Raw genomic sequence first — 24,197 nt, 5'->3', positions numbered from 1 at the left:
CAGCAGGAATTTTGCAATCTACCCAGCTCAGTGCTTTCAAAAAAATGGTATGTGCAGATATGTTTTTAATTTGTAATTTTGGAAGGGAAAGGGAGAATTCAGAATTAACTAGGTGATTTGGCAGCCCCAGATTAGCCATCTTTCTAACCCCAATTGTAACCTTGTATGTGAATCAATTTTATTCAGAACAGCTTTTACCTAGCTATCAAATAATCCTTGTGATGAGTATGACAAATTAAAAAATGGTCTGAAATTAATTTTTGACACATTCTTGTGGTAGCATTCAGGAAAAAAACCCACTTAAAGAGCTGAGAAAATTGTCCAAGTGAAATTCAGCTTAACCTGTGATTATTGGTCGATAATCCTGTTGTATTCAGGTAACTGTGCTGGTTACCATGGGTGCCAGTGTGCCCTGTAAAGTCTCTCTGTGAAAACACTGTAGGCAGGAAAAACCCCAATTAAAATATGTGTTGCAGTGAGCTGTTTCAAGGTACTCAGCAGTTCTAGGTCAAGCTTGTGAAGGATTTTAGGCCTTTTCTACTGTAAGCACATTTAAATTCTCTATTCATGACTCTGGTAACAACCTCCACATTAATGCTATTTCATTGCAAGGGAAAAGTCACTGCCAAAAGCCTGACCATTTCAATGAGTGGTCTCCTTCAGAGCTGAGCTGGGCTCAGTGATTTCTCCCTCCTGGAGCATAATTCATTCAAATAAATGCAAATCACTGTTTTATGATGTTTGGTTAGTGTTTATAGATGGCAGTGTACACTACTGAAAAGGCACATGGCAGATATTAAGGGAGGAATTGATGTGCTTTATGGAAATAAGAACAGGCAGGGTTTGGTTTGGGTTTATCCACATTGCTGTGCTGAGTACAGCTACTATTGATTTCAATCCCGCAAGTGTTTGACCTACTTTGTACAGCACAACTTGCCTGTATTTTACAACTGAATTTGTTTTGCCTTGTACTTTGCATTCTTGTTCCTTTACTATGCTACCTGGAAAAAAAAAATCAATGCAGTTCGTTAATTAAAGAAAGGGAAGCTCACAGTCTCCAACCCTGGATCAGAAAGCTGCTCTCGGGTGTCTGTGGTGACCAGTGTAGCCTGACCCTGCTGGAATATGGCAGTGACACAAGTGGGGATCACAGAATCACAGAACCGTTTAGGTTGGAAAAGACCTTTCAGACCACTGAGTCCAACCCTTAACCCAGCACTGCCAAGCCCACCACTAAACTATGTCCCTGAGTGCCACATCTATACAGTTCTTAAATATCTCCAGGGATGGTGACTCAACCACTTCCCTGAGCAGCTTGTTCCAGTGCTTGACAACCTTCTGGTGAAGAAACTTTAGATCTAATATCCAATCTAAACCTCCCTGTTGCAACTTGAGGCCATTTCCTCTTGTCCAGTCACTTGTTACATTGGAGAAGAGACCCACAGAGGATGCACCATAATTTTGCACCTGTGGGGCAGAGGCACGGCTGACTGCAGAGTCACAGTAAAAACTGTATTTGTGCATTTTTCATTTGCATATATATATATATATATATGGAGGAAGGTGAGAGAAAACTCACTGACCTGTCCAATTCAGCCAGACCCAGTTCATGCTATTTAATTCTATTTAATCCCTCAGTCAGTATCAAATTCTATGTGTCACCTTCCAGCCCATGGGCTTGCTGACTCTCACTGTATCTGCTGCCTGCATGAGAAGGTGAGGGAATACAGAGCTCTTCTCTCCCTTGAGTCCAGCTTAGTGCCACCACACAAGTTTTGTTCTCCCATCTGGTGGGGACAGTGCACCAGGTGGGCTGCTCTGACACCTGCCATTTTCTGTTTTCCTTTCCACTGGTTCTGGTCTTGATCAGTTGGGATGGCTGGATGAGAGGAGCCAAAACACTGTGCTAGGGCTGCAGCCCTGCTGGGGAAAGGGAGAGGTGGGTATCCACAGCACTGTGTGCCAGGAGAGGGCTGAGGGGTGGTGGGGGCCAGGGTTAAGATGGAGACTGCTGCAGTGGCACTGTTGCAGAGAGAGTGGCACCTCTGAGTCATAAGGGTCCTGCCACTGTGGCTCCCCAGCAGGAAAACTTGCTCATGCTGGGGCTGCTGGAGCCACAGTGAGAGTGGTGCTGCCAGCTGCGTGATCTGCAAATGCCCCTGTGTAAAACACAAAGACAGGGAGTAGCTGCAGTTACAGTAGCATGTCTGAACTAGTGGTTAGTTAGTTTTTTAAACAGTAATTCAGCTGTTTTAGCTAACTGTATTTTAAGATGCTAAACTGTTGATCTCTTTGGGCTTTCACGTACTATGAGATTTTTTTTCCTTCACAAGCCAAGTTAATGGAAAAAGCAATATTCCTGCCTACAAGAACAGTACTTTCATCAAGTACCATCACTAGTTAATACTTTTCTGGTTTCAGTTGTTCCCTGTGTATCAGTTCCACCCAGGCCAACCTCAAAGCTTGTCCCACGGGGCAGCAGAGACTGCACAGAATGACCGCAGATCCTTCTGGTCTGGGTGAGTCCATGTGAGCCACAGAGTAAGTAACAAACCATGAGTCTCTACCAAGGAGAACTTAAAACTGGGTGGATCCTCTGTGTTTTCTTTATGCTGGCTGAGGAGGCGTTTGCACAGGCTGGGGCAGTGCCACGTCCTGGAGCTGCATGTGGCTTGAAACAATGACCTGAGAGCTAAACACCACACTGCCAGTGCTGCTCATTTTCTGTTCAGTTAATACACTTTTCTCAGCAAAACACTCCTTTGCTTTTTAAGTGGGAATAGACTCAGCCTTTCCCCATCACCTGCCAAAAGCTTTGGCTGTATCTGTGAGAGCTGGACTTTTTTCCACTACAAAAACTGGAAGGAAGCTGACAAGTCAGCACAGTGCAACACTGAAACATCACGTTACAAAATGGGATGAGACCCCTCTTCTTGTGTTTTCTTATTTAAAACAGATTAAAAGCCATCACATAAGACCCTCCCCTCATGAGCGTATGACCTGACTGTGAAAATTTGGTTATGCATCCTCTGGGCTGTGCAGGATCTTGAATGAGGAATGCTGTCCCTTCTGGTATGCCTTAGTCAGCTTCTGTGCAGTTGAGGGGCCAAGAAGAAATACTCAATGTGGGTCACTGGACACTGAGGCACAAAGGCTGCCATTGGGCACTGATTGATGAGGAGTCACATTATGGCAGCTTTCTCAGCATGAAGAATGAAAGCCCCACTCAGACTGGGGTGGCTGCTGTGCCCCTTCCCCCATACCACCCCACACTGCCTCATATAGAATCGTAGAATGGTTTGCATTGGAAGGGACCCTCAACATTATCTAGTTCCAACCTCTGTGCCATGTGCAGGGACACCTTCCACTAGATCAGACTGCTCAAAGTTTCATCCAACCTGGTCTTGAACATTTCCAGGGATGGGGCATCTGTCTCCTTTTCCTTCAGGCATATGGTGGTCCTCAGCAACCACCAGCGAAGACTTTTTTTTTAAGCAAGGATTGGAAATGCATTTCTGACTAGCTCTTCTCCCCCTAAACACATGTAACTTGGTGAGCCAGACTGGGCAGCTCTACTGCAAGCCCAGGAATAGTCCTTTCCAGCGTCTGATCCATATAGGGCTGAACATCTCTCATGTATCCATCGGCCTGACACTCACAGACCCCCTGGTTCCTGGAGCCAGATGGGAGGGTGTGTGTATATTGCCACTGTTTCTGGGACATAAGGTCACTGAAGATAACCTTGACCTGTGGCATCCCCTCTGACCCCACTGTGGCATCTCTTCTGGTGCCGTAAGAAATGTCCCCAGGTAGAGTATTTTTATTATTTTCACTCTGTTTTTAAAATATGTAAGCTGGATTGGCTTTTGCACTCCATTTTTCCTGCAGGGAGCAGGAGGGGGAGTGGCAAGGTATTCCTGCAGCAGGTGGGAGTGGATTGGCTGCTCTTGATGGGTGCTCAGGCAGAACTCTGAGGTTGGTGGCTCTTTGTGTGGGTTCTTCAGGTACAGAGGGGCATGAGTGAGCTTAAAGCAATGGTGTAGGAGCAAATTAAAGCAAATTAGGTAGAAGCCTGTCTGGGAACAAATGCTTCTTCAGCCAAGAGGGTGATGGGACTTGATGCAGTGTGGGGTGTTGGTGGCTGGGGGTTGCTTTTGTCCCCTTATGTGGGAGGTAGACTGGCAATCCACGTTGGAAGACACGGCAGTTTACCCAGCAAAACTACACAGACAGAACTATTTTCTTTATTATAAAGATACACTATGAGGAACAAACTTGAATGTATACTGAAGCTTGTAATGGTACATGCCAAAAATGTACAGTACTATACATAAAAGTGCATTGTCACAACAGATTAACAGTACATTTCTCTTCGAGAACTGTGATTTTTTTCATGGTTTTATTTGTTCTTCAAGAGTGGAAGGAATGCAATGGGAATGCAGCCATACACAAACAGGAAAGGATGCAATGGAAAAGCAACAGTACAAGAGCAAAGCTAAAGCTCCTCTAAAATTTAAAGGCACTTTCACATGTACATACTACAGATGTACATTGACACAAGTAGGTAACAGTCAACAAGCAGGAAGCTACCAGTACTGCAATTCATCAAACTTGACAGTAAAGGACAATACTGATTGGATTAGGTGTGCAGGAGTTACCCTTTAGTACGCCTGTAGTTGTAGCAGTCTTTCCTGTTACATATCCACTTACTATACTTTAAAGTATCTATAATAACCATCAAACTACACATTTAACTGTGTGAATGCACTAAGTGGATGCATTCACTAAATGCACTGTTTCTAATATTTTTCTTTTGCTAAACAATTTCTAATATAAGCATTATGGAGTCCAGTATAGTTAATTAAACATACAAAATTCCCTATGCAATTTAAAGATACAGGTATCCATCTCAATTGTGCCAGGTGGGTTAATTTAAAAATGCTAGACTAAAACTGCATGTAAATGAAAGCTGAAATTCCAGTTTTGTTCCACTGAGTCTAGTAAACTGGGAAACTACTTGAAAATATCTCTGGTCCCAACCAAATGAGCAGACCCTACACACTAGAGTAGTCTGTGGCTGGCCTGGCTTAGGTTGTGGCCCTGGTGTTAGGACTAGGCAGTGCAGTCGAGAAGGATGAAGGTTCACTGACTGATGCTGCACAGCCTGCTCTGGTGGCTTAAGACTTTGCCTCTAACCTAGACATGTGTGAAGTGTGTGGCTGTGTTGAAAAGGGTTTGCAAATACCAGCAGCAGTTTGAGACTCAGAGGTTCACGGGGTACTTTTCACACCTGGGGCTTTGCACTGCATCACTTGTCTAGAGGGTGCAAATCAGAGCAGGAATAAGCTGCTCCTAAATAACAACAGGAAATTACTCCTGTCACCTCAGTAACTATGTCTATCAAATTTTGTCACTATTCTTCTTCCCCCAAACTCAATTGTCTATGTATAGTGAGTGGTACAACTTCAAGCCTTCCAGCAGTGAGATCTTACAGAATAAATGGAAAGACAGATCATAATTACATTCAGTTGTACTCCTGTAAGTGGACCACAAGTGATTTTTTTCCCCCATTTTATTCATTGAAACTTCTTTTATGGATTGGATGTTGGAAAATATATTCACAGAAATAATATTATGGCTTACTGTTGCAATGTGCAAAACAGCTGTATGTTTAGTTCACGCCTAACAAAGTTTAACAGAGCACTAAGCAAAGTTGACAGTTGTCACTCACACAGACATAAGAAAAGTATTGATTTCTGTCATTTAAGAAAAAGGGAAGGGGAGGGGAAAGAGGTTATGGAAAACTTTAGTCAGCTTGAATCTAGGCAGTATAAACTCAGCTGTCCTGTGAGTGACCAGCACCACTGGCAGGACGTAGTCCCTCTGCAGGGTTCCTGCCTTGCTGCCATCAGCACAACCGAGTGTTCGTGCTGTGCAAGGCAGTCAGCGCAGCTGGGTCAGCTTGAAACTCTGACTATTACAACTCAAATCATGTCTTTAATTGGATATTGAGCATTAAAGTCAATGGGATAGTTTTCTGAATTACTGTGTAGTTGATCCTTTTAATCACCTATCAGCCTGCCTAATGGACCAACAGGTTCGTGCACTCCCCAGAGCCTGGCTCGCTTAACTATGAACTTGAAATGAATTTAGCTTTTGTGAAAAATGTGGTACCAGGGAATGAAGGGAAAAGGTACACTATTACAGAGGGCAGCAAAAGTTGTTTTCTAGATATATCCTGGAGATGTGCTTCAGCTGTGTCCTGGAATGCTGCTTTGAATCGGTGAGAGCCATGTGAACTCCAGCTCCATCCAGCGCTTGCCTCTAGTGAGACTGCCAACAAGAAAGCTAAAACTCAGTGCCAATTACAAGTTGTGAGGGTTTGGTGATTTTTTTTTTTGGTGTGTCTTAAATAAGAAATGTGGCCTGAGATAACTTAGACATTCCATACAGACACTTAATCCTCACGTGCTAGATTTCAGTTCTTACTAACCTGCTTGAGATTTGGTGACCCAGAAATGAGAGGCCCCACCTCCCCTGAACCTCCCCCACCCCTTAGTTTTGTGCAGGATCTGTTATTATATAGCTACAGTAAGACTGTGAAGTACGGTACAACGTGGCAAGCCGTTTGTGATCTGTGTTGGTTTTATTACAAATGGTGCAGCATCAAGTTTTCAAGTAAGTCTATGTTTGTTTTTTAAAACTATGCACAGTTGTCCAGTTTTTTCTTTTAATTGAAACCGTACAAAATACAAATGCCCATGTTAATGTAGCTACTTTCATACAATACATTCAAAAACACTGAAAAACAAAGCCTCTCCAGTTTACAAACATGAACAAATGATGTTATCGAGCCCTGACTTCTATTGTTAATCCATCTCTTTCCCTAGCATACCCCAGCTGGGCACCATGGGTGGCTGAGCTGTCTACATTGTGCAAGATTTGTCAGCTGGACCCTGGGAAGGAGGGGAAGGTCCTATGCTAGGATTTGTTTTTGGAAGAACAATAGGTTTTGGCCTAAGAGCAGGAGGTTTCAGCTGCACTCCCATTCTAGGGGCCACCATGGGCTTGAAAGTACTCATGGTGTCACTGGAAGAACTAGTGCTACGGCGGATCTGAGGCTCAGAGCTCCTTAAAACAACACTGTGGAGAGGGCTGAGCGACTCCGTGGAGGTGGCAGGGATGGGGGTGTTTTTCATTTGTTCCAAGGTGTCCAACACGACATCAGGGGCGTGTTTGGCTGAGCTCTGCCGCTCCAGCTCACGGAGCTCGTTCAGTGCTGTGTTCATCGTCTCCTCGATGTCCTGGGTTAGAGCACAGAGAGAGTGGCACATCATTCCAATTGCTACTGAATGCACAGCACCAGAGGAGCACGGGGAGGGGGCAGAAAACGCATGAATTAATTTGCCAATCATCCTCTAACAATTACTATAGTGCTAAAACCAATTTCCACCAGACTTCTTTGAAAGACACTACAATTGATAAGATGACAGCTTTGGTTGGACATTATAAATATTTAACCTGTTTACATGAGAGAATAAAAAAAAAAATATATTAAAGTCTGCAAGCTATTTTATTAAGTGACAGTCAGGGCAATAAATATTTCCTTAGCAGTGTTTTAATGTCATCTCTTTGGTACTGACAACTGTAAAGATTCTAGTCCATTCGCTAACTCCTAGCTAACTGCTCCTCTCATCTAATGCCTCAGGTGTTCAGGATCTGTATTCTCTCACATGGATTATAAAACCTGGTTTTCTAAGAAAGTAAAGCTTGTGCACCTATCAGCTCTGGTCTCCTTTAGTTTCACCGAGTTAAATCTTAAACAGAAAAAATTGCAAGATATTGTTCAGTATGCATACTTAAGAAAAAAATTTTTTTCATCAGGATTTCTGTCATAAATGCTAAAAGAATGCACCAAGACACTAGTTTACTGCTTTTCAGTGGTATTGAGATACAAGTAAGGTTAAAATATCTGGTGTTCCCTGTCTGCTCATGGTGACTTTCACACAGTTTAATCAAACTTTAGGTTCTCTCACTGCTAAATAATCAGTAGTCTAGGCATAAAAAAATAGATAGCTTAAGCCAAACAGCACTGTATGTAGTTCCAGGAAAGTAAATAAATAACTTATAGTGAAATAAAACAGTAACAACATTCACAGTTTCTAACCTTAATACATAGTTCAGCTTTCTGACCTAAGCATGACAGTCCCTTCCATTCCTTGCTGGAAGCGGAGTTTGAAAGCAAGCATTACCAGTACATTAAATTTTAAAACGTGAGTGTCAGCGTTATTGTAAAATGTGTTTGCAATCATATTGCACCCTCAGGGTGCCCCTAGTAATCATGTTATCCTACCTAGACAAAATGTGAGTTCTGAAGACAGAAGTATCTACTTGCTCAAGAGCTGTCACTAGCTCAGTACAACAGACCAATCTGATGATTGGGGTGCTCCCTATTCCATCCTTCTCACCTCTCCATTGCCAGGTGTAAGACTGGTAAGTGTTCACACAGGGATAAGATGGCCCACAATTTACACAGGTGCAACATCTTGCACATTATGTTCTACTACAAGGATCAAAATAACATACAGTATGAAACATATATGAACTATATGAAAACTATGTAAAATCCACAGGAAACTGGACTGTAAATCAATGCTCTGAATGGTAATGGTCACTACTAGCCAGTCAGAGCACTCTTCTGCTTACCACAATACTGAGAAATAATTGAACACTAATTACATGCAAGACAGAATAGGCCAGCCTTCAACAGTGCACAGTGATCTACACATCGTTGCAATCATATACTATCCTAGTGCTCTGTGTGGCAGAGGCAATTTCATTACAGTATAATAGGAAACAATTTCTTTTTATTGCTTGTGCAATCTTTACTCCCCCTTGTGCTTCTTCTACTCAGAATCGCTCAGAACACCTTCTTTCACACACACCCTAATTTGGAAGCTAAGTAAGATATTCCCTGGCACACACCTTCCTACCAGTGCATGTGCTCTGTGCTACTCAGTGAGATTTGCTCCTCAGAAAATCAGACGGTGGCATAAAGAAAAAAGGTACAAACCTGAGCTATTGACTCTGGGTCCAGTGGTTTATGGTCATTGAAACCTGTGTACTGACCAGATGATGTAGACCTTCTAATTGGAGGGCTATCAATCTTCTTCAGAGAATCGTGCCTGCTGATGTTAGTGAGACTGCCGTGTCCAGGCCTGCGTCGCCTTTCAGGGCTGTCGGCATTGAGGTTGCGGTTTTGAAGGAGGGCTCTGGAACTGCAGTGAGTTGCCAGGTTGGGGGAACCCAGCTCCATGGCTGAGTTGGAGAGAGGGTGAGGTGGGTGTACTGGGCAGTGGCTGTCACTGCTCCTGCCGGGGCGTCTTAGAGGAGGTGGAGGTTCTGACCTCTTTCTTTGCCTGCACCAATGCAGAAGTGGTTATAGGACAAGTTATAGAGATCGACCATAAACATGTGGAGGAGCAATTACTGTGTTGGAGCAATTACTCACCTGAGCTGTGAGCAATACTACTGAAACATGTTATGCTGAAGCTTACCTTCCTAAATACACATCAGAGTGACGGTCAGTGGGAGAGTTCATGTCCTTTGATGATGACTTATCCTCAGTTATGGGTCCACTGCTGGCCTCACTGTCTGCTTTTTGGCTCAGTGTATCTGAGAAAGTATCATCCCTGAAGGGAACACACATGATGAGACAAGAAGTCAGTGACTGAAGTGTGACAGAGCACATTGGTACTCCCAGCTTTTAATTCCCTTAGGAAAGGCAGGCATTTTATAATGCACTTAGCCCTTGTATGTCTCCTAAAATTGCTTATAATACTGTTTACGGAGCTTTTTACACTTTGAGTGCAACCTTTCTGTAAAGAACTTTGTCATCCTTGGCTAAACACATGCTTAATACTGTAAAACAAGAGTTCAGGGTTGCATTTCTCCAGCTTTTGCTATTCTGAAGTTACAAGTCAGCAATTGCTACAAAGAGATACTCTAAATAAAATAGGTGCAGCAGCATCTGCCTCTTAACATACTGGGAACATATTCTTAAAAGTAGTTTAGCCTAGTATTAGTTTTTATTGAACTGTCAATTCAGGGCAATAAAGACAGAGGCATCTTGCCTAGAAGGCAAATATTCTATTTATCTGAGCCTTCACACCACTGACCCATTTGGAAAACACTGCTAAATGCTTCAGATTTTACACCCCACCAAGAACCTAATCACACCAGACATTGCTTACATATCCTGCACCACTATATACTGGTGAGGGACAAGACCATCGATTCCATTGTGCCTTCCTTCCCACCAGTCTTCAGACGCTCGGTGATAGAGCAGAAGGGAAGCTCCTTTCTTGAAAGAGAGTTCTCGTGCAGATCTTCCCATGTAGTCGAACTTGGCAATAGCTTCTATGGGCTCGCACTCTGTGTGGGGAGGGAAGAAGAACAGATAACCAGATTCTACACTGGCTTATCTGCTCATTCTGGTTTCATAAACTCAATTTTTTGCATTTTCTCAGTGCTCATTCTGAGCAGAGCTGACAGAGATCAGCTGAACTAAGGCAGACTTCAGGCAGTAGTTATAATGTGCCCCTTACAAAGAAACATAATCAACCTGTGTCCCAAGGGAGAAACATTTGGGTTGCTTCACAAGCTGCAGAAAACATAACAGCATGTTCAAATGTTACAACAACTGTTGCTGGGAGAGGGACCTCTGCCTCTTGCTGTAAGGGCTCCTGCATTGCTGGGGAGTGGGATGGAGGACAGGCAATGAAGACCTCCAAAAATAAAATGAATAAACCAAAGGCCTGAGGAATCAGTGTGATAAAGGAAAAGTAAATGGGAGTGCCTTTAATATCCGCAGTGGCAAAGGAAGGAAGACAAAATTACCCTGTGCATGAGTAGGGATATTCTGCCTAACTGGGCTATGGGATTTCTTTTACATGACAAATGAGCAGACCTAGTGAAAACCTGATGTTTTACACAATGCCGAAGCCTAGTGCTTTAATCTGCTTCCTTAACGCCCTTTCTGAGTGGGACAGACGGCTCCAGACTCCCTAAGGATGACCCCTCCACAGGGGCAGTCCCTGTGTGGCCTCAAGTTGCTTAAAGCAGCTCTGCCTGCTTCAAAATCCCAAGCTGCCCTGGTTTCCGCAGGGGAGGCTGGTGTTTTCTGAAGCCAACCATTGGCTACAGCAGTCCTGGCTAATCTTCTGTCAGTATGTTGTAAATTCAGCCTCACACTGGTAAAGGACTCCACTTCATAACCTTCACCGGGACAGAAACCTACTGGTGTCAGTAAAAGGCCCCCGTAGGTATCATCAGAGCTGTGTGCGGGCATTGAGGAAACAGCCTTTAGTTTCTTCTACACGAAATTGAAAGCACCTGAGCTCAAACAGATTAAAATTTGTCATCAAAGTCTCAAAACATAAAGAACCTGCAAAATACTATTCTAAAAATCACACACTTTGATGATTACAACAACTCAAGAGTCTCCGAAATGACTAATTTCTTTATGTAATTAGAGCAATATTTAGATGGAAATTAACATCTGGGCTAATGACTAGCATAGCAACTTTCTGCCTGGTGCAAATTAAAATCGCTGAGGTTGTAATTCCCCAAAGAACCAAGCTGGTAATGAAAGCCACTGTCCCTTTATGACAACATTTTGCACAGGAATGTCTTTTTAAAATTAACTTCATCCTGCAGCATGAAAACATAATGATAGCACCTTTATGGAGGTTATAGTTTGCAGCTCATTTTTTTAATAACTTGTCGAGCCTGCGGAAGGCTGTCTTGTGGTTTGCTACTTCTGCAGTCACGTTAAGAGCTCCTGTCAGTGACAAACTGCAGGGTGTTTAGAAGTTACCAACTAGAAACTTTCCAGAGATGGAACAGAGTGACATGGGGAATTCACTGTTACAAATGCAAAAGTAATGTATGGTGGCAGAAATTACTTCAATTACCTAAATACAAGTAAGAACCTAGCACTAACAGTATTAATTCCTCAAAATGCATTCCTACTGGATACTGCGGAAGACCAGACCTAAGCATGTTTTGTCTCAAACACTCTGAGTATTGCTACAGGAAAGGTGTGATCACAGGAGAGGGCAGAGCTGTGCTGATACAAGTACTCCCTGCTCCGCCCCAAGACTCACGCTCAGTTCTACCCACCCAATTCACCTCCTGGAGAAGAGCAGGCTGTGCACATGTGAACAAAATGCACAAGAAGTCTAATTTACCTAGCAGGCTGCGCTAAGTGAACTACAAAAGGGAGCAGATTGGGCCCCCTCGCTCTCTTTTTTTTGTCTCTCTTTCTCTTTTGTTTTCTTTTCTTGCAACTCCAGCTCTGGACCATCCACACAGCAGCACCAGTGCGGGTTCTAAGGATTGGTGATATTCTTTGTCTCCTTCCCTTGCTTTGCCTGGGCAAAGCATGCCTATCATATCCTACCCCGTACTCCATTTTTAAGTGTGTTGTGGGAGTGAGCAGCTTGTGGAGGTGTTTGTGGCTTGTAAGCCAACACCCTTGAATATTGGTTTGTTGTCGTTTGTGAGTCAGCACTTTTGCTTGTGTGTTGTGGGAGTTGAGAACTTACTGAAGTATACAGTACAAAATTAAGGGTTTGTTTGCCTCCCCTCTTGTGGAAGTCTGTTATAAGGAATTTAAGGGTGTGTTAGCCAATACCTTTTGAGTCTAAATATTGGATTGGTTGCCAAAGTTACGGAGACTGTACAATAAAACATAAGAGTTCCCTGACATGTGTCTGGTGTCTTTGTTCAGCCTGATGAGAATTTATAATGAACATCATGGCTCGGACCAATGGGTCATGACAATGGCTTGCTGACTGGCATTCTTTGGTGGGAGGGTGGGGCTGACAGGTTTCTTGGCTGACAGGTTTCTTGATTTTATGCTTTTAAGCAAAGAAAATGTATTGACACAGAAAGAAACATTCTGGAAAACTGGGAAACCTTTAATGGTGGTGTGATATTCTAATATGCTACCTTGTTGTCCTTGTCAGATATTCTGTCTACAGTCTATCTGAAAAGACAAAGAAACTTATAGGCACAGAAAGACACTATTAAAAAATGAAAAGAAATAAAACCAAACATGCCCTTATCTTGCCTTATCTTTAAGAGGGCAATATGAAATCAAACAGCAATAATGTAACACTGACCAAAGAAGGTAGTTTTTACATATATCATGTGTATTGCTTGTGGAATTTGTTATAACAAGGTATTACTGGAATCAGGTAAGATTGAAAAGGAGCAGACATTTGTATGAACATGCTGTTCTCAGACTGCAGCTAAGCTATGGGTTATGGTAGAGGGAGCCACGAATTCAGAAACTAAACTTCCCACGTTTCGGAGAGTCAGTCACTCACTAATGGGTAGTACTTTAAAATGAAAAAAAAATTCTGCCAAACAAAAAAACTTTACAATAAGTCCAAAAATCCCAAATTTCCTGCATATATTTTCCTTTGACATTCTCCCAAGTTAGGTGGTAATGGTCATGAGTACTGGATTGATTGATAAATCACTACATAGATTAGCTCTGGAATTTCCCATTTCTCTGCTGACTTCAACAGTCCATACACGATCCCACATTTGAGTATACAAGTCTTTTTATTTACAGATTAATTTCTATCTCCCTCCATGGAATTATGCTAATCTAAGTATGGGGTACAATGGGAATCTGCTTATTGTATCCTTCCACTGCCTAAAAGACTCACATACTTTTCAGAGGTCAAAAGAAAGTTATCCCACTAGAAGCAGCTGTATGAACTGTTAATGTACCCAAAATGAATGTGACTTTTGAGATGTGTAGATCAGATTGTCTGGGTAACAAATCCCTCCTCCTCAGGGAGGATTGCCCAGAAGATTTCACAGAAGTTTCTAAACAGGACAAAAAATAAATTCAGACAGTTTTTACTATGAAAAACTTGAAAGGGGCATTTTCTTTGCTTGAATGTTGCTTTTAGGCAGAAGAAACAGAGATAAAATTTCCTACAGCAAATAGTATTGAGACTGTGCTTAAATAGTAATTCACCTTGTTACAGGTCAAGCCTTAATAGTGGAAATCAAAGTACCCTTTTTTGTCAGGGTACCCAAAGTACCCTGACAGTTACTCTTAGAAATAAATGCATTTTGGAAAGTTAAGCCACTTAATAACAAGGTTACTGAATGACGGACAAGAATTTCCAAAAGGCTAAGGTGATGAAAGCTAGAATTGGGATCTGTAATTCAAATTCTGTGTGATACTGAATGTCTAGCAGTAAAATTGACAGCTGAGAGGAAAGTGTAATTGCACTGCTCTGTCCATACCTGGGGGCATTCACCAGCAACAGCAAGAAGTATTTTGATGACATACAGGATCTCACCAGCTATCATCTCTAGTGAATCAGGTAATGCTATGGAAGTGAAAAATTAGGACAAACTGAAGAACTGTGGGAAAAACTTCCACTGCTTGGAAGAGCAGAAAGAGCAGAAGAAACATAAGTGCTAATTTTAATTTTGGGATTGGAGTGCCAGATGTAGGACTAACCTCCCTACAGAGGTGATAGCACTAAAGTGGCACTGGGCTGTCTCTACACCTCAGGGCACAAGGAGATAGAGAAAGGAGGGGAGACCATCTCCTGCACTTATTTTGGAGGAGTTGCTGTTGCTCTGTGTTTCCTTTCCCTTGAACATCCTTGGAAAATTCTATCCCCCAATGTCTTTATTCTCTTCTGCATCCCATCAGAGAATGGAACGGCTTTGCAGTTTCAGAGTCCTGTCCTCAGAACAGCAGTTCTCTCTTACTGGCAAGAGCAAAATCAAAGAGACATTGCAAGGTGTTGACAAAGCAGAATTTGGCAAAGTGTTGATTACAGCATGCGCTACCGAAAAGCCAGAAAATGACTATGTGTTGGGGACACAAAACCAACTTACAGTCTGACATGTCCCTGTAATTTTTGTTTTCAGCAGAACTACCATCTAAATTTTTACTCTACATTTATGATGTATCTATGAAGAGTATGATATTAGTTGCACGTATGTTTTCCTAGGAGAACTCCATCTGTTTAACTTCCTCAGGAAATGCTTACTTCCTTTGAAAACGAATCTAGTCAGCCTTTTCCATGACTCCCAACAAGAATAAAAAATTTCCAGCAATTTGAAGGTACAGGAAATATGCTAAAAACTGGTTCAGCAAAACAGTGTCCTTTGAATCTTTACTGTAGAGGCACTTTCAGATAAAGTTAAATTTATCTAAAATTAAAAAATCTGCAGCAAAATTACAGATAGTTTTTTTTTATTTCTCAGCTGAAGTACAAATGTACTGAACTAAATTCCATTTCCAGATTTAGGAGAAAGAAAAAATTTATGTGTTTTCCTTATGGGGATACTTTCCGCACATTTAAAAAAGACTGAAAACACTACAGTAAAATACATCTCCTTTTTCTTCCCTCTTCCCTTTCCAGTGATCAGCTGAAATACATGAACATCATTAACCTTAGGAAAAAAAAAGGTAATTTATATGTTTAAAATAAAGTAGTTATGACGTATTTATATGCTCAGTTATAAGTTCCAGCTCTCCCCCAATCTATTGTATTTTACCTCTGAACACATAATTTAATTTTCAATTTTCATAAAGTCTGGTTGTTTTCTAAATTATAATTAAACATTTCTAGCATTACTGATACAGTCCCTAAAGATGAGTTTATTTTAGTAGGCACAGAAAGAGTCACTTGTAGTTTAACTTTAGAAAAACAGTAAGTAAAATAAATCCTTTTGATCATAGACCCTGGATTATATTTCAGTAATCCCGTAATTCCTGTGGGGTTAGCTACTTGGTCTTGCATATGTATACATTTATACATATCATTTTACATAAAACTAACTAGATTTTCAACACTGAAAAAACCCCCTTCACATTTATAGAATCTGCTTCTTCCTTGTCCTAACAGAGGGAAACATGTAAGCACCACGTGTCTGATCGACACAGCAGCAATGCTGCACCTCCCTTTCTCTCTCCCTCTCCACAAACAGCTGGTAGTGATGCTTCTAGCATATAATCGATGAATCAATCACATTAAACCCCCAAAATACTCCAGACCTTTCAGCAAAGACCTTTCAGCAAAAGCTTTTTTTTTTAACCACGACATGTCACTCAGTGACTTTCACTATGCATGAAGTTCAATATGCAAACTGAAAAATTCTCAGCTATTCTCATATCTGGTGTCAAACATAGTTTTAAAGGGAATTATCCAAAGCAAAAACACATGAATGCATGTGCAAAGAGATGGTGAATGCATTTAATTTAAAGTTTGTAACCTACACTAGAAAAACATGCTATTACAATGGAAAGCCATATCCATGCAGCTTGCAGGCTGGGAATCAAAGACCAACACTGTTTTGTATGCAATCCAGGCTTGCCAATCTTAATCTTTGCAGCAGTATTTGCCAAGCTTACAAATACATTTGTGCTAACAATTATTTCTCTGTAAACACAAATGTCCGCTTCCTTTCAGCACTGAATTAATTAAAAAGGTGTGATGAGGCAACAAGAATTAAACTGCTGGCTGATTTGGTGAACAAAAACCCATGTCTTGAGCAGGTAAATATTTTAACAGAACTTTGTCCTGTTATCAGCTATTCTCTTCAGGGTCTGTCCCCCAGTGACACCGTCATAACACAAGTAACGCTATGACAGGAATGTAAAACTGTCATTTTATAACTGAATTATAACAACACAGAGGTGGGGCAGAGCCCATGATGATCGAGGCACAGGTGATGCACCACGTGTTGTCACGGTCCTGCTCCTCTGTATCATGCTGACGTTTTCATCTTTCCTAGGCATGACTTTGAAGTAACTGCTTTTGATTGTTGCTGGAAAGCTGCACTTGTCTCCATGCCTGCTTGCACTTTCAACTCTCATGGTCGTGGGACCCTGAAGTTGACCCCAGTATATTGAGCTGTTGTGTCACCTGCATTTCACTACTTCACTTGTGCTCTAAATGAGAGATAGACAGACTTCCTCATCTTCCCCTCTTTCTTAATACCTCCAGTGGAAGAAGGAGCTCTTCTAAAGTAAAGCTATACTGCCTCAGAAAAATAAAGTGCAATTATGAATTTATCCACACTATTTAGCAGAGATGAGCTGTACAAAGGCAGTGGGTTTAGTCCTGCAGAGCTGGTCAACAGGAACCCATGCACAGGCTGCCTTGTAGAGCTGCTGGTATTCCTGACTGCGGGCACAGCATGGCTATACACCCCAGGCAGAAGATTGATTTCTCTGCTATCCTCAGTTTTTCCCCCTTCTGTGATGCCTGCCTATCCAACTGTCTCTGCTCTCCAAACAGCTGCATTGACAGACTCTGCCTGCCCCTCCTCACCTCGGCAAAGGGGAAGAGACAGACAATCTGTCACTGACAGCTTGTGTACGTGACAAAGCAGATGAGTACAGCCAGAGTGGAACTATTGCTTACATTGTTCTGTGTGCAATGGGACCAGCGTAGCCAGGTTTCCTATAGATACACCTTCCCGTTCCCTTCCCTGTGGCAACTGTCCAGCTCCTAAACAGTATCCCTTATGACATTCTTTAAAAAAAAGAAAAAAAATTCCTTCTCTGTTGTAACTCTTTTCCTCCCCTTTTGTCAACCCTGTCTTTTCCTCTTCCTCCTTCCACACATCCTCTGAAATGGACAACAAGCTTTTGTTTCTGCTGCTGCTAACTGCACGTGTGCTGGTTGCTCTGTCTGGGATACCTGCTGGCCTAACATGCAGTGAGCTCACACTGCTGCTCTTCTCTACAGGGAGTGTTATTCTGAATCCTTCACCTCTAATGGGTTACTAATTCTCACAAAAATGGTAGTCATTTAAAGATTTTGAGATTTCTTTCTATCTGTTCAATTTGTTTGACAAATGCGGAAGTTTCTGTGAGGGACATCTGAGGGACAGTTCAACTGTCACAGTCAAATACACCTTCATGACACGTGGCTAAAAAGAATTAATATAATAGAGATGCATCAGTTTTTTCATGGATATCTACTGTACCCAGAACTGTCAGAGCATATGTGATTGATATTTACAGAAAATTACTATTGTTCAGAAGGTTCACTGTGGGGGGTACACACGTTTTTTGGTTGTTATAAATCTTTTGGATAGAGCAGCCTTTAAATTCATACACAAATAGAGCCTGAATGGCAAATAGCCCTTATATTTAAAGGCAAACTTTTGAGGAGTTAAGTTTTTGAAGGCAAAGAGTCACTAAAAATGTAACATTATTCAGAAAATAATATGTGCTGACTGAAATAGTTTCTCTCTTGCCCTTCCTGTGACTGGGCAAATCAGGAGAGAACAAGGAAACAGCTGGTCAAACACAGATGAATCAAGAGTGCAAAAGCACACAAACAAAGATTAAAGCTTTACTACTGAACACCAGGACTGAAATTTCCTTCTTTCAAATCAGACACAACTAGGAAAGGAAGAAGGTCTCCTGCATGGAACACCTGTAAAACTCAGCCCCATCAAAAGCACAATAATGTAACAGACGTACCGTCTTCACTGGTGTGGGGCTCTGTACTGGCATCCTGGTCCACTTCCTCCAATGTACCATGTTCGCTGTATGGGCTGTCACTGAAGGGAAACAAAAGGTTGAGCAGAGAGTGAAACCACCTACATCAAAAATATGCCACCCCCATGAGATTATTTAAAATTATGCTTATAATGTTACAAAGTTACATGATACATAATTATCCTGGTGTGTTATGAATACACAATTACGGAAGAAGCCCACACACCCGTCCTTGAAACAACATCTTCAGGTATTAAGAAGTCCTCAGAACATTTAAATCCTTTATTTGTAAAAAGTGTGGGTGTGCATTGTCAAAGGAGTGCCCTGGTTTTGGCTAGGATATAGTTACATAGATATAGTTAATTTTCTGCCTAGTAGCTGGTTTTGCATTTAGGATGAGAATAATGTTGGCAACACACTGATGTTTTAGTTGTTGCTGAGCAGTGCTAAGGACCAAGTCAAGGACTTCTCAGCTTCTCACCCCACACCATCAGTGAGTGGACTGGGGAGCAGAAGAAACTGTGAGGAGACACAGCCAGGACAGCTGACCCCAGATGACCAAAGGGATATTCCAGACCATGTGGTGTCATGCTCAGTATATAAACTTGGGACAAAGCTGGTCAGGGGCTGCTGCTCTGGGACTGGCTAGGCATTAGTTAATGGATAGTGAGCAACAGCATTGTGCATCGCTTGCATTGTATATTCTAATTATTATTGCTATTTGCCATTTCTTTTCTGTCCTATTAAACAGTCTTGATTTCAACTCATGAATTTTACTTTTTTTCCTCCAGTTGTCTTCCCCCATCCCACTGTGGGGGGAGTGAGTGGCTGTGTGGTGTTTAGCTACCGGCCCAGTTAAATCATGACAGAGAAAAGGAGCAGGCATCCTAAGCTGAAATTTGATAAGGTGGTTCACAGCTCTGTACAGTACACCTGGAATTCTGGTTGTGTCTGGCTGAACACAGGGGTAGCTTCCTTCACAAAATGTTGTAGGGAACCTCATCAAAATTGACTTTGCTTCACTTTTTTATAGTTAACACTTTACTATGTGAACCTAAATGCTCTTTTCATTTATCTTCATAGTTCTATTGTGTGCAGAAGTAATTCTGTATCACAGGAATTATCCAGACAACAGCCTAATGATTTTGTTAGGATGACAGGAAGGGTAATGTTCTGCCTTACCAGTAGTCATCTCCAGCCATGCATTTTTCATACACTGGTCCATCAAGTTCCTTCACATCCGGAAAAATAGCCTCATGATGGATGATGATAGTTTTGATTATCTCATTCACATGTGCCTGACAAGACACTTGGTCCTGTATGTCTGGAACAGGCATCAGGGTTGGCCCAAAACAAATGGCCAGGTTGTATGGATCCATCATGTTTTCATCACTGTACTGTGAAAGGCTGTTATAAGAGAAAAATCAAGAAAAATTGACTTTTCCACTGTGACTAACCTTATCCTGAAAACTGGGGGAAACTTTATTTTCCATCACAACTTAGAGATTTCCTGTTCTCACTGAAAATCCTACATAAAGTAACAAAACAAACAAAAAAAGATTTCTTCCATAGGTTGTGCCCTTTATGAAGTGAGTTTATACCACATATATGTATGTAAATGTTTGTGTTCCCACACTACCATGTTTAGTGTACACTGACTTAATGGGCTGACATAAAATGCATCAACTGATGCTGCTTCTATCTCATCAGTGCTTATCCTTGGAGCTCCAAGTGAACTGAATGCAAAGTGGGTATACATTTCTCATTGGGGCTTGATGCATCACTCCCTTCAGCTGGCTATGTAACTAAGACAGACTAAATTGCCTTCTGGAGGTAACTAATTTCCTGGATCTTGCAAATTCTCTTGGGATTTTGGGTTTCTGTTTTTACCATACAGCCTAAAATTCTTTAGCACCTTAACTTCTGCCAACAAACTCCTACAATATTTTCATTACGGAAGCGTCCAAACAAAAGGCTTTGATTTTTCTTATTAATCAATTTTTGCAAGTTCTCCTTTCTTCCAGAAAATGCAATGTTTTCAGTTTTGAATGAAGAGTTGCTATGCATTCCCTTTTTTAAAAGCACAGGAATTTCTAATGGAAATGCTGGCTTTTGAGTGGTTCTTTGTGGGACCAGTCAAACAGAACCTGAAGTGCTGGGATGCCCTATACTGTGTTGTTCTGCCCTATGAAGCAGCATAGGAATTCTGGTGTTTGGCTATGTTCAAATACAGCGTCATATTTCCCTTAGAAAGGGAAATTTTAGAGAGTGATTTCCACATACAAACTACACAAATGCATGAAGCAAACCTTCTAAATTACTTCCCTCATAACTACTTCGTAAAATTAATCATGTTCTCCCCTTATGCCATTTTATCCTGTCCTGTATGTTAATTGGAGACATCTTGTTCTACTGATTTATAAGGTGGTTCAGTCTTTATACGTGTGCAAAATTGTGTAAAAACCATTATCACCATGAAATGTGAAGTTCTGCTGATGGCTGGCAACATGCAGTGATCCTCAGGGCTCAATACTGGGGCTGATGCTATTTAACGTCTTCATGAATGACCTAGCCGAGGGGATGGAGTGCACACTCAGCCAGCTTACAGATTATGCCATGCTGAGGAGGGTGCAGTAAATATGATAAAGGCCAGGATTACCATTTAGAAGGACCTTGACAAGACGGAGGAATGGACAAACGGGAATTTCATCAAGCTTAGAAAGGATGAATGCAAAGTCCCACCCATGGGATGGACTAATTCCACACACTGTTAGTCTGGAGCTGACTGTTGGTTAGCAGCTCCCAAGGAAAAGCATTGGGAAAAGCCCTTCTTGGACAAGAAGCAATGCATCCTCCTGCAAAGAAGGGTATCTTAGGAGGAGAAAAGCCAACAGGTCAAGGGAACTGATTATTCCTCTTCCACCTGGTGCTCGTGAAGCTGCACATGACATTCGGTATCTAGTTTTGAGAGACTGGCAAACTGGTGCAAGTCCAGAAAAGGACTACTGAGATGGCTGGGGAGCTGAAGCACATGGGTTATGAGCTAAAGTGAAGAGAACTGGGTTTGTTCAGCCTTTGCAAGAAAAGGCTACTGGAGAATTTAGCTGCAATGTCCTACTATGTATAAGATTATAAATAAGAGCGAGACAGACAGAGGTGCAAAGGGATGAAAGGCAACAGACAAAACAAAGGATATTCCAACTGAAAGCAGGGAAAAATTTCTTTACTATAAAAGTGACCAAGTACTGGGACTGACTGCCTAGGGAAGTTGTGGAGTCACTGCCCACTGAGGTTCTTTACTACACAAAGCCTTGAGCAACTTGACGTAATTTTAGAAGCTCTGAGAAGTAGGCTACTCAAGGTGAGGTCTGCCATGAGATCTGATAACTTCATGTGGCCAAGCAGGCATAACTGCATGTGCAAAAAGCAGAATGAGATTTGCAGAAAGTCAAATCATAGGAATGTTTTTCCTCTGGATGCACGAGGAGCAATTTGGAGGCAGTAAGGTGTTTAGTCTACTTTCCAAATTGCATTCCTGTGGAGAGCACAGATGTAGCAAACATGACCGAGTAACAAATACAACCCCATACAGATCTGGTCAATCTGTATGCTTAAGCAGAGGAGAAGCTGTGATAACAGTCCTTAATGACATTTATGTGGTGTCACTTTTGGGGGATGAATTCTGTTTCAAATTAATAGTTATTTTCATAAAACTTTAGATCTCTGCCCCTCTCTTCAATATTGCTTGAAAGTGGTTCAGAAACTGCTAGAAGAAAGGAAATGGGAACAGCTGTGAATACAGGCATGAACAAATAACCCAGCTGCAAAGACCCTGTTACTATAGGAACAGACAGGCTGGAAGAAATGGGGAAGGTCGCAAAGACAGAATGAATCAGCAAAGGGCAAATTTAGGAAAAAAAAGGAGGAAAAAGGTGATATGAATACAGATCTAACAGGAAACAGACAAAATGGCAGCAGAAAGAGGAAAGCTAGAATCAGGGCAAAGTGCACATAAGCAAATTTTTCTGTGAAAACACTGGGGGTCAGCAAAAACCAGAGAGCACTGTGCAAGAGTGGAGGGAAAAACAGTGCAATTGCCCAACCTGTCTTTTATTTTCTCTTCCAGAATGAAGAAGTTTTTTCTGGAATGATGAAGACATGAACACCACTTTCCCTTTCTCACACAACTCTCCTTCCAGCCTGTGTTTTGCAATGTGAGAACAAAGCTCCTTTGTATCAAAGCATACACAGGAGATGTATGTTCTTTATACTCATACCCATGTTATCAGAAAATAGAAGCAGCCACAGGAAGTCTCACCCTGGCAGTGTCTAGCATCAAACAGGTAGTTTGTAGTGCCTATGTTGCTTGAATATATATAGATTTTTTTTTCCCATCAGGAAATGAAAGTCAGCTTAAGATAAGGAAAAAAAAATAAATTGCATAAACTATTTTTAATGTAGTTACAGTAGTTTTGCTATTTTCTTATCAGGTTATTTTGTTGTCAGCTTTAATGCTGTAGGCCGCACTTGCCATTGCAGACAACACTTAAATCTGTCTAAGCATACCCTTGTTCAGTTTTGGACAAATTGAATTTTAATTTGAATGAAAACCAGTGTTTTCGTTCTATTTTCACTGCCAAATAGAAGACCATCTTTTGCGTTAAATGGAGCTTAAATGTAAATTCTACATAGAGTATGAGTAAACCCAAAGAACTTCAATACCAGCAGAGAAAGGCAGATAAGAATACAATACATTGGGTAATTATCAAGTACTTACTGATTGAGGAAGGCGAAGAGGTATCTCATCACTATAAGGACCGACCTGGGCAAAGTAAGGAGGAGTTTGCGGATGTGAAGAGCCCTCTCATAGAGATTGTCTATTCCTGCAAACAGAAGAAAATATTTTATGTTCCCTTGCATATGATTGTCTAAAATGATATTCAGTCAATTTAATTTACTTTGACTCTTTATTATCACATGCCCCTAGTTAGTATTGTCTAACTTTCGCCTATTAGAAAAATAAGATCTAGAAATTCTTCCCTCTCTCTTTAAAACTGCACAGTTTAAAAGTAATGTCTTCATAAGAAGGTAGAAATTTGCCTAAGTCAAGCCCTGGCCACTTGCTGAGCTTGACAGCTCACAAAACCACAAAATCAGTACATAAATGAGCTGGGAGAACCAAGGAGAGATGTTGGCTATCCGTTTCAAATACAAATACATTCTCCTTATTTGAATGTTCATATCAGATATATAATATTCCAATCATTGAGCTTCTCTTTTAAGTTTTCTTAATCAAATGTCCAGCTATAACTCTCTTACTGGCAAGGTAGGAGAAAGGCCTCCTATTTTTCAGTAGGCAAGAAACATAAAGATCACATTTTTCCCAAACAATTTTTTAGCACTCCACCAAAATTCTTCTGAAGTGGGAAAACCACAGTCAGCTAATAAAAGCATCAGTTCCTAATGTCTTGTAACATGGATGCACTGTGTTGGTCAGAAGGATTACATGGCTGTAAGAGGAGCAATGATGAGATAAAAGCTTGAACAGTTTTTCAAAATCACTAATATCTCAGTTTTTAACTCAGTGTGTTTTCTGTGTAAATGACACTGTTAGAAACAACCTAAAATTTTA

General features: G+C 41.4%; 1 protein-coding gene across 2 annotated transcripts in view; it reads right to left on the bottom strand.

Annotated features, from left to right (window-relative positions):
- Positions 1-4,222: 4,222 nt before the first annotated feature.
- SRGAP1 (SLIT-ROBO Rho GTPase activating protein 1) overlaps positions 4,223-24,197 on the bottom strand; it is a 139,738-nt gene continuing 119,763 nt past the window's right edge. For both annotated transcript variants that reach the window (XM_050324027.1, XM_050324028.1), the window contains exons 16-22: positions 23,343-23,448; positions 19,748-19,972; positions 18,548-18,627; positions 10,254-10,434; positions 9,558-9,692; positions 9,074-9,419; positions 4,223-7,304 (exon numbers count right to left, since the gene is read on the bottom strand). In XM_050324027.1, coding sequence (XP_050179984.1) covers positions 6,927-7,304; positions 9,074-9,419; positions 9,558-9,692; positions 10,254-10,434; positions 18,548-18,627; positions 19,748-19,972; positions 23,343-23,448 — 1,451 coding nt within the window. In that variant the 3' untranslated portion in view covers positions 4,223-6,926. The remainder of the gene's footprint in view (positions 7,305-9,073; positions 9,420-9,557; positions 9,693-10,253; positions 10,435-18,547; positions 18,628-19,747; positions 19,973-23,342; positions 23,449-24,197) is intronic.

This window comes from Myiozetetes cayanensis, unplaced genomic scaffold (genome assembly GCF_022539395.1).
Source record: "Myiozetetes cayanensis isolate MyiCay16 unplaced genomic scaffold, myiCay2020 scf3, whole genome shotgun sequence".
Lineage (NCBI taxonomy): Eukaryota > Metazoa > Chordata > Aves > Passeriformes > Tyrannidae > Myiozetetes > Myiozetetes cayanensis.
This window is presented reverse-complemented; position numbering and strand designations above follow the sequence as displayed.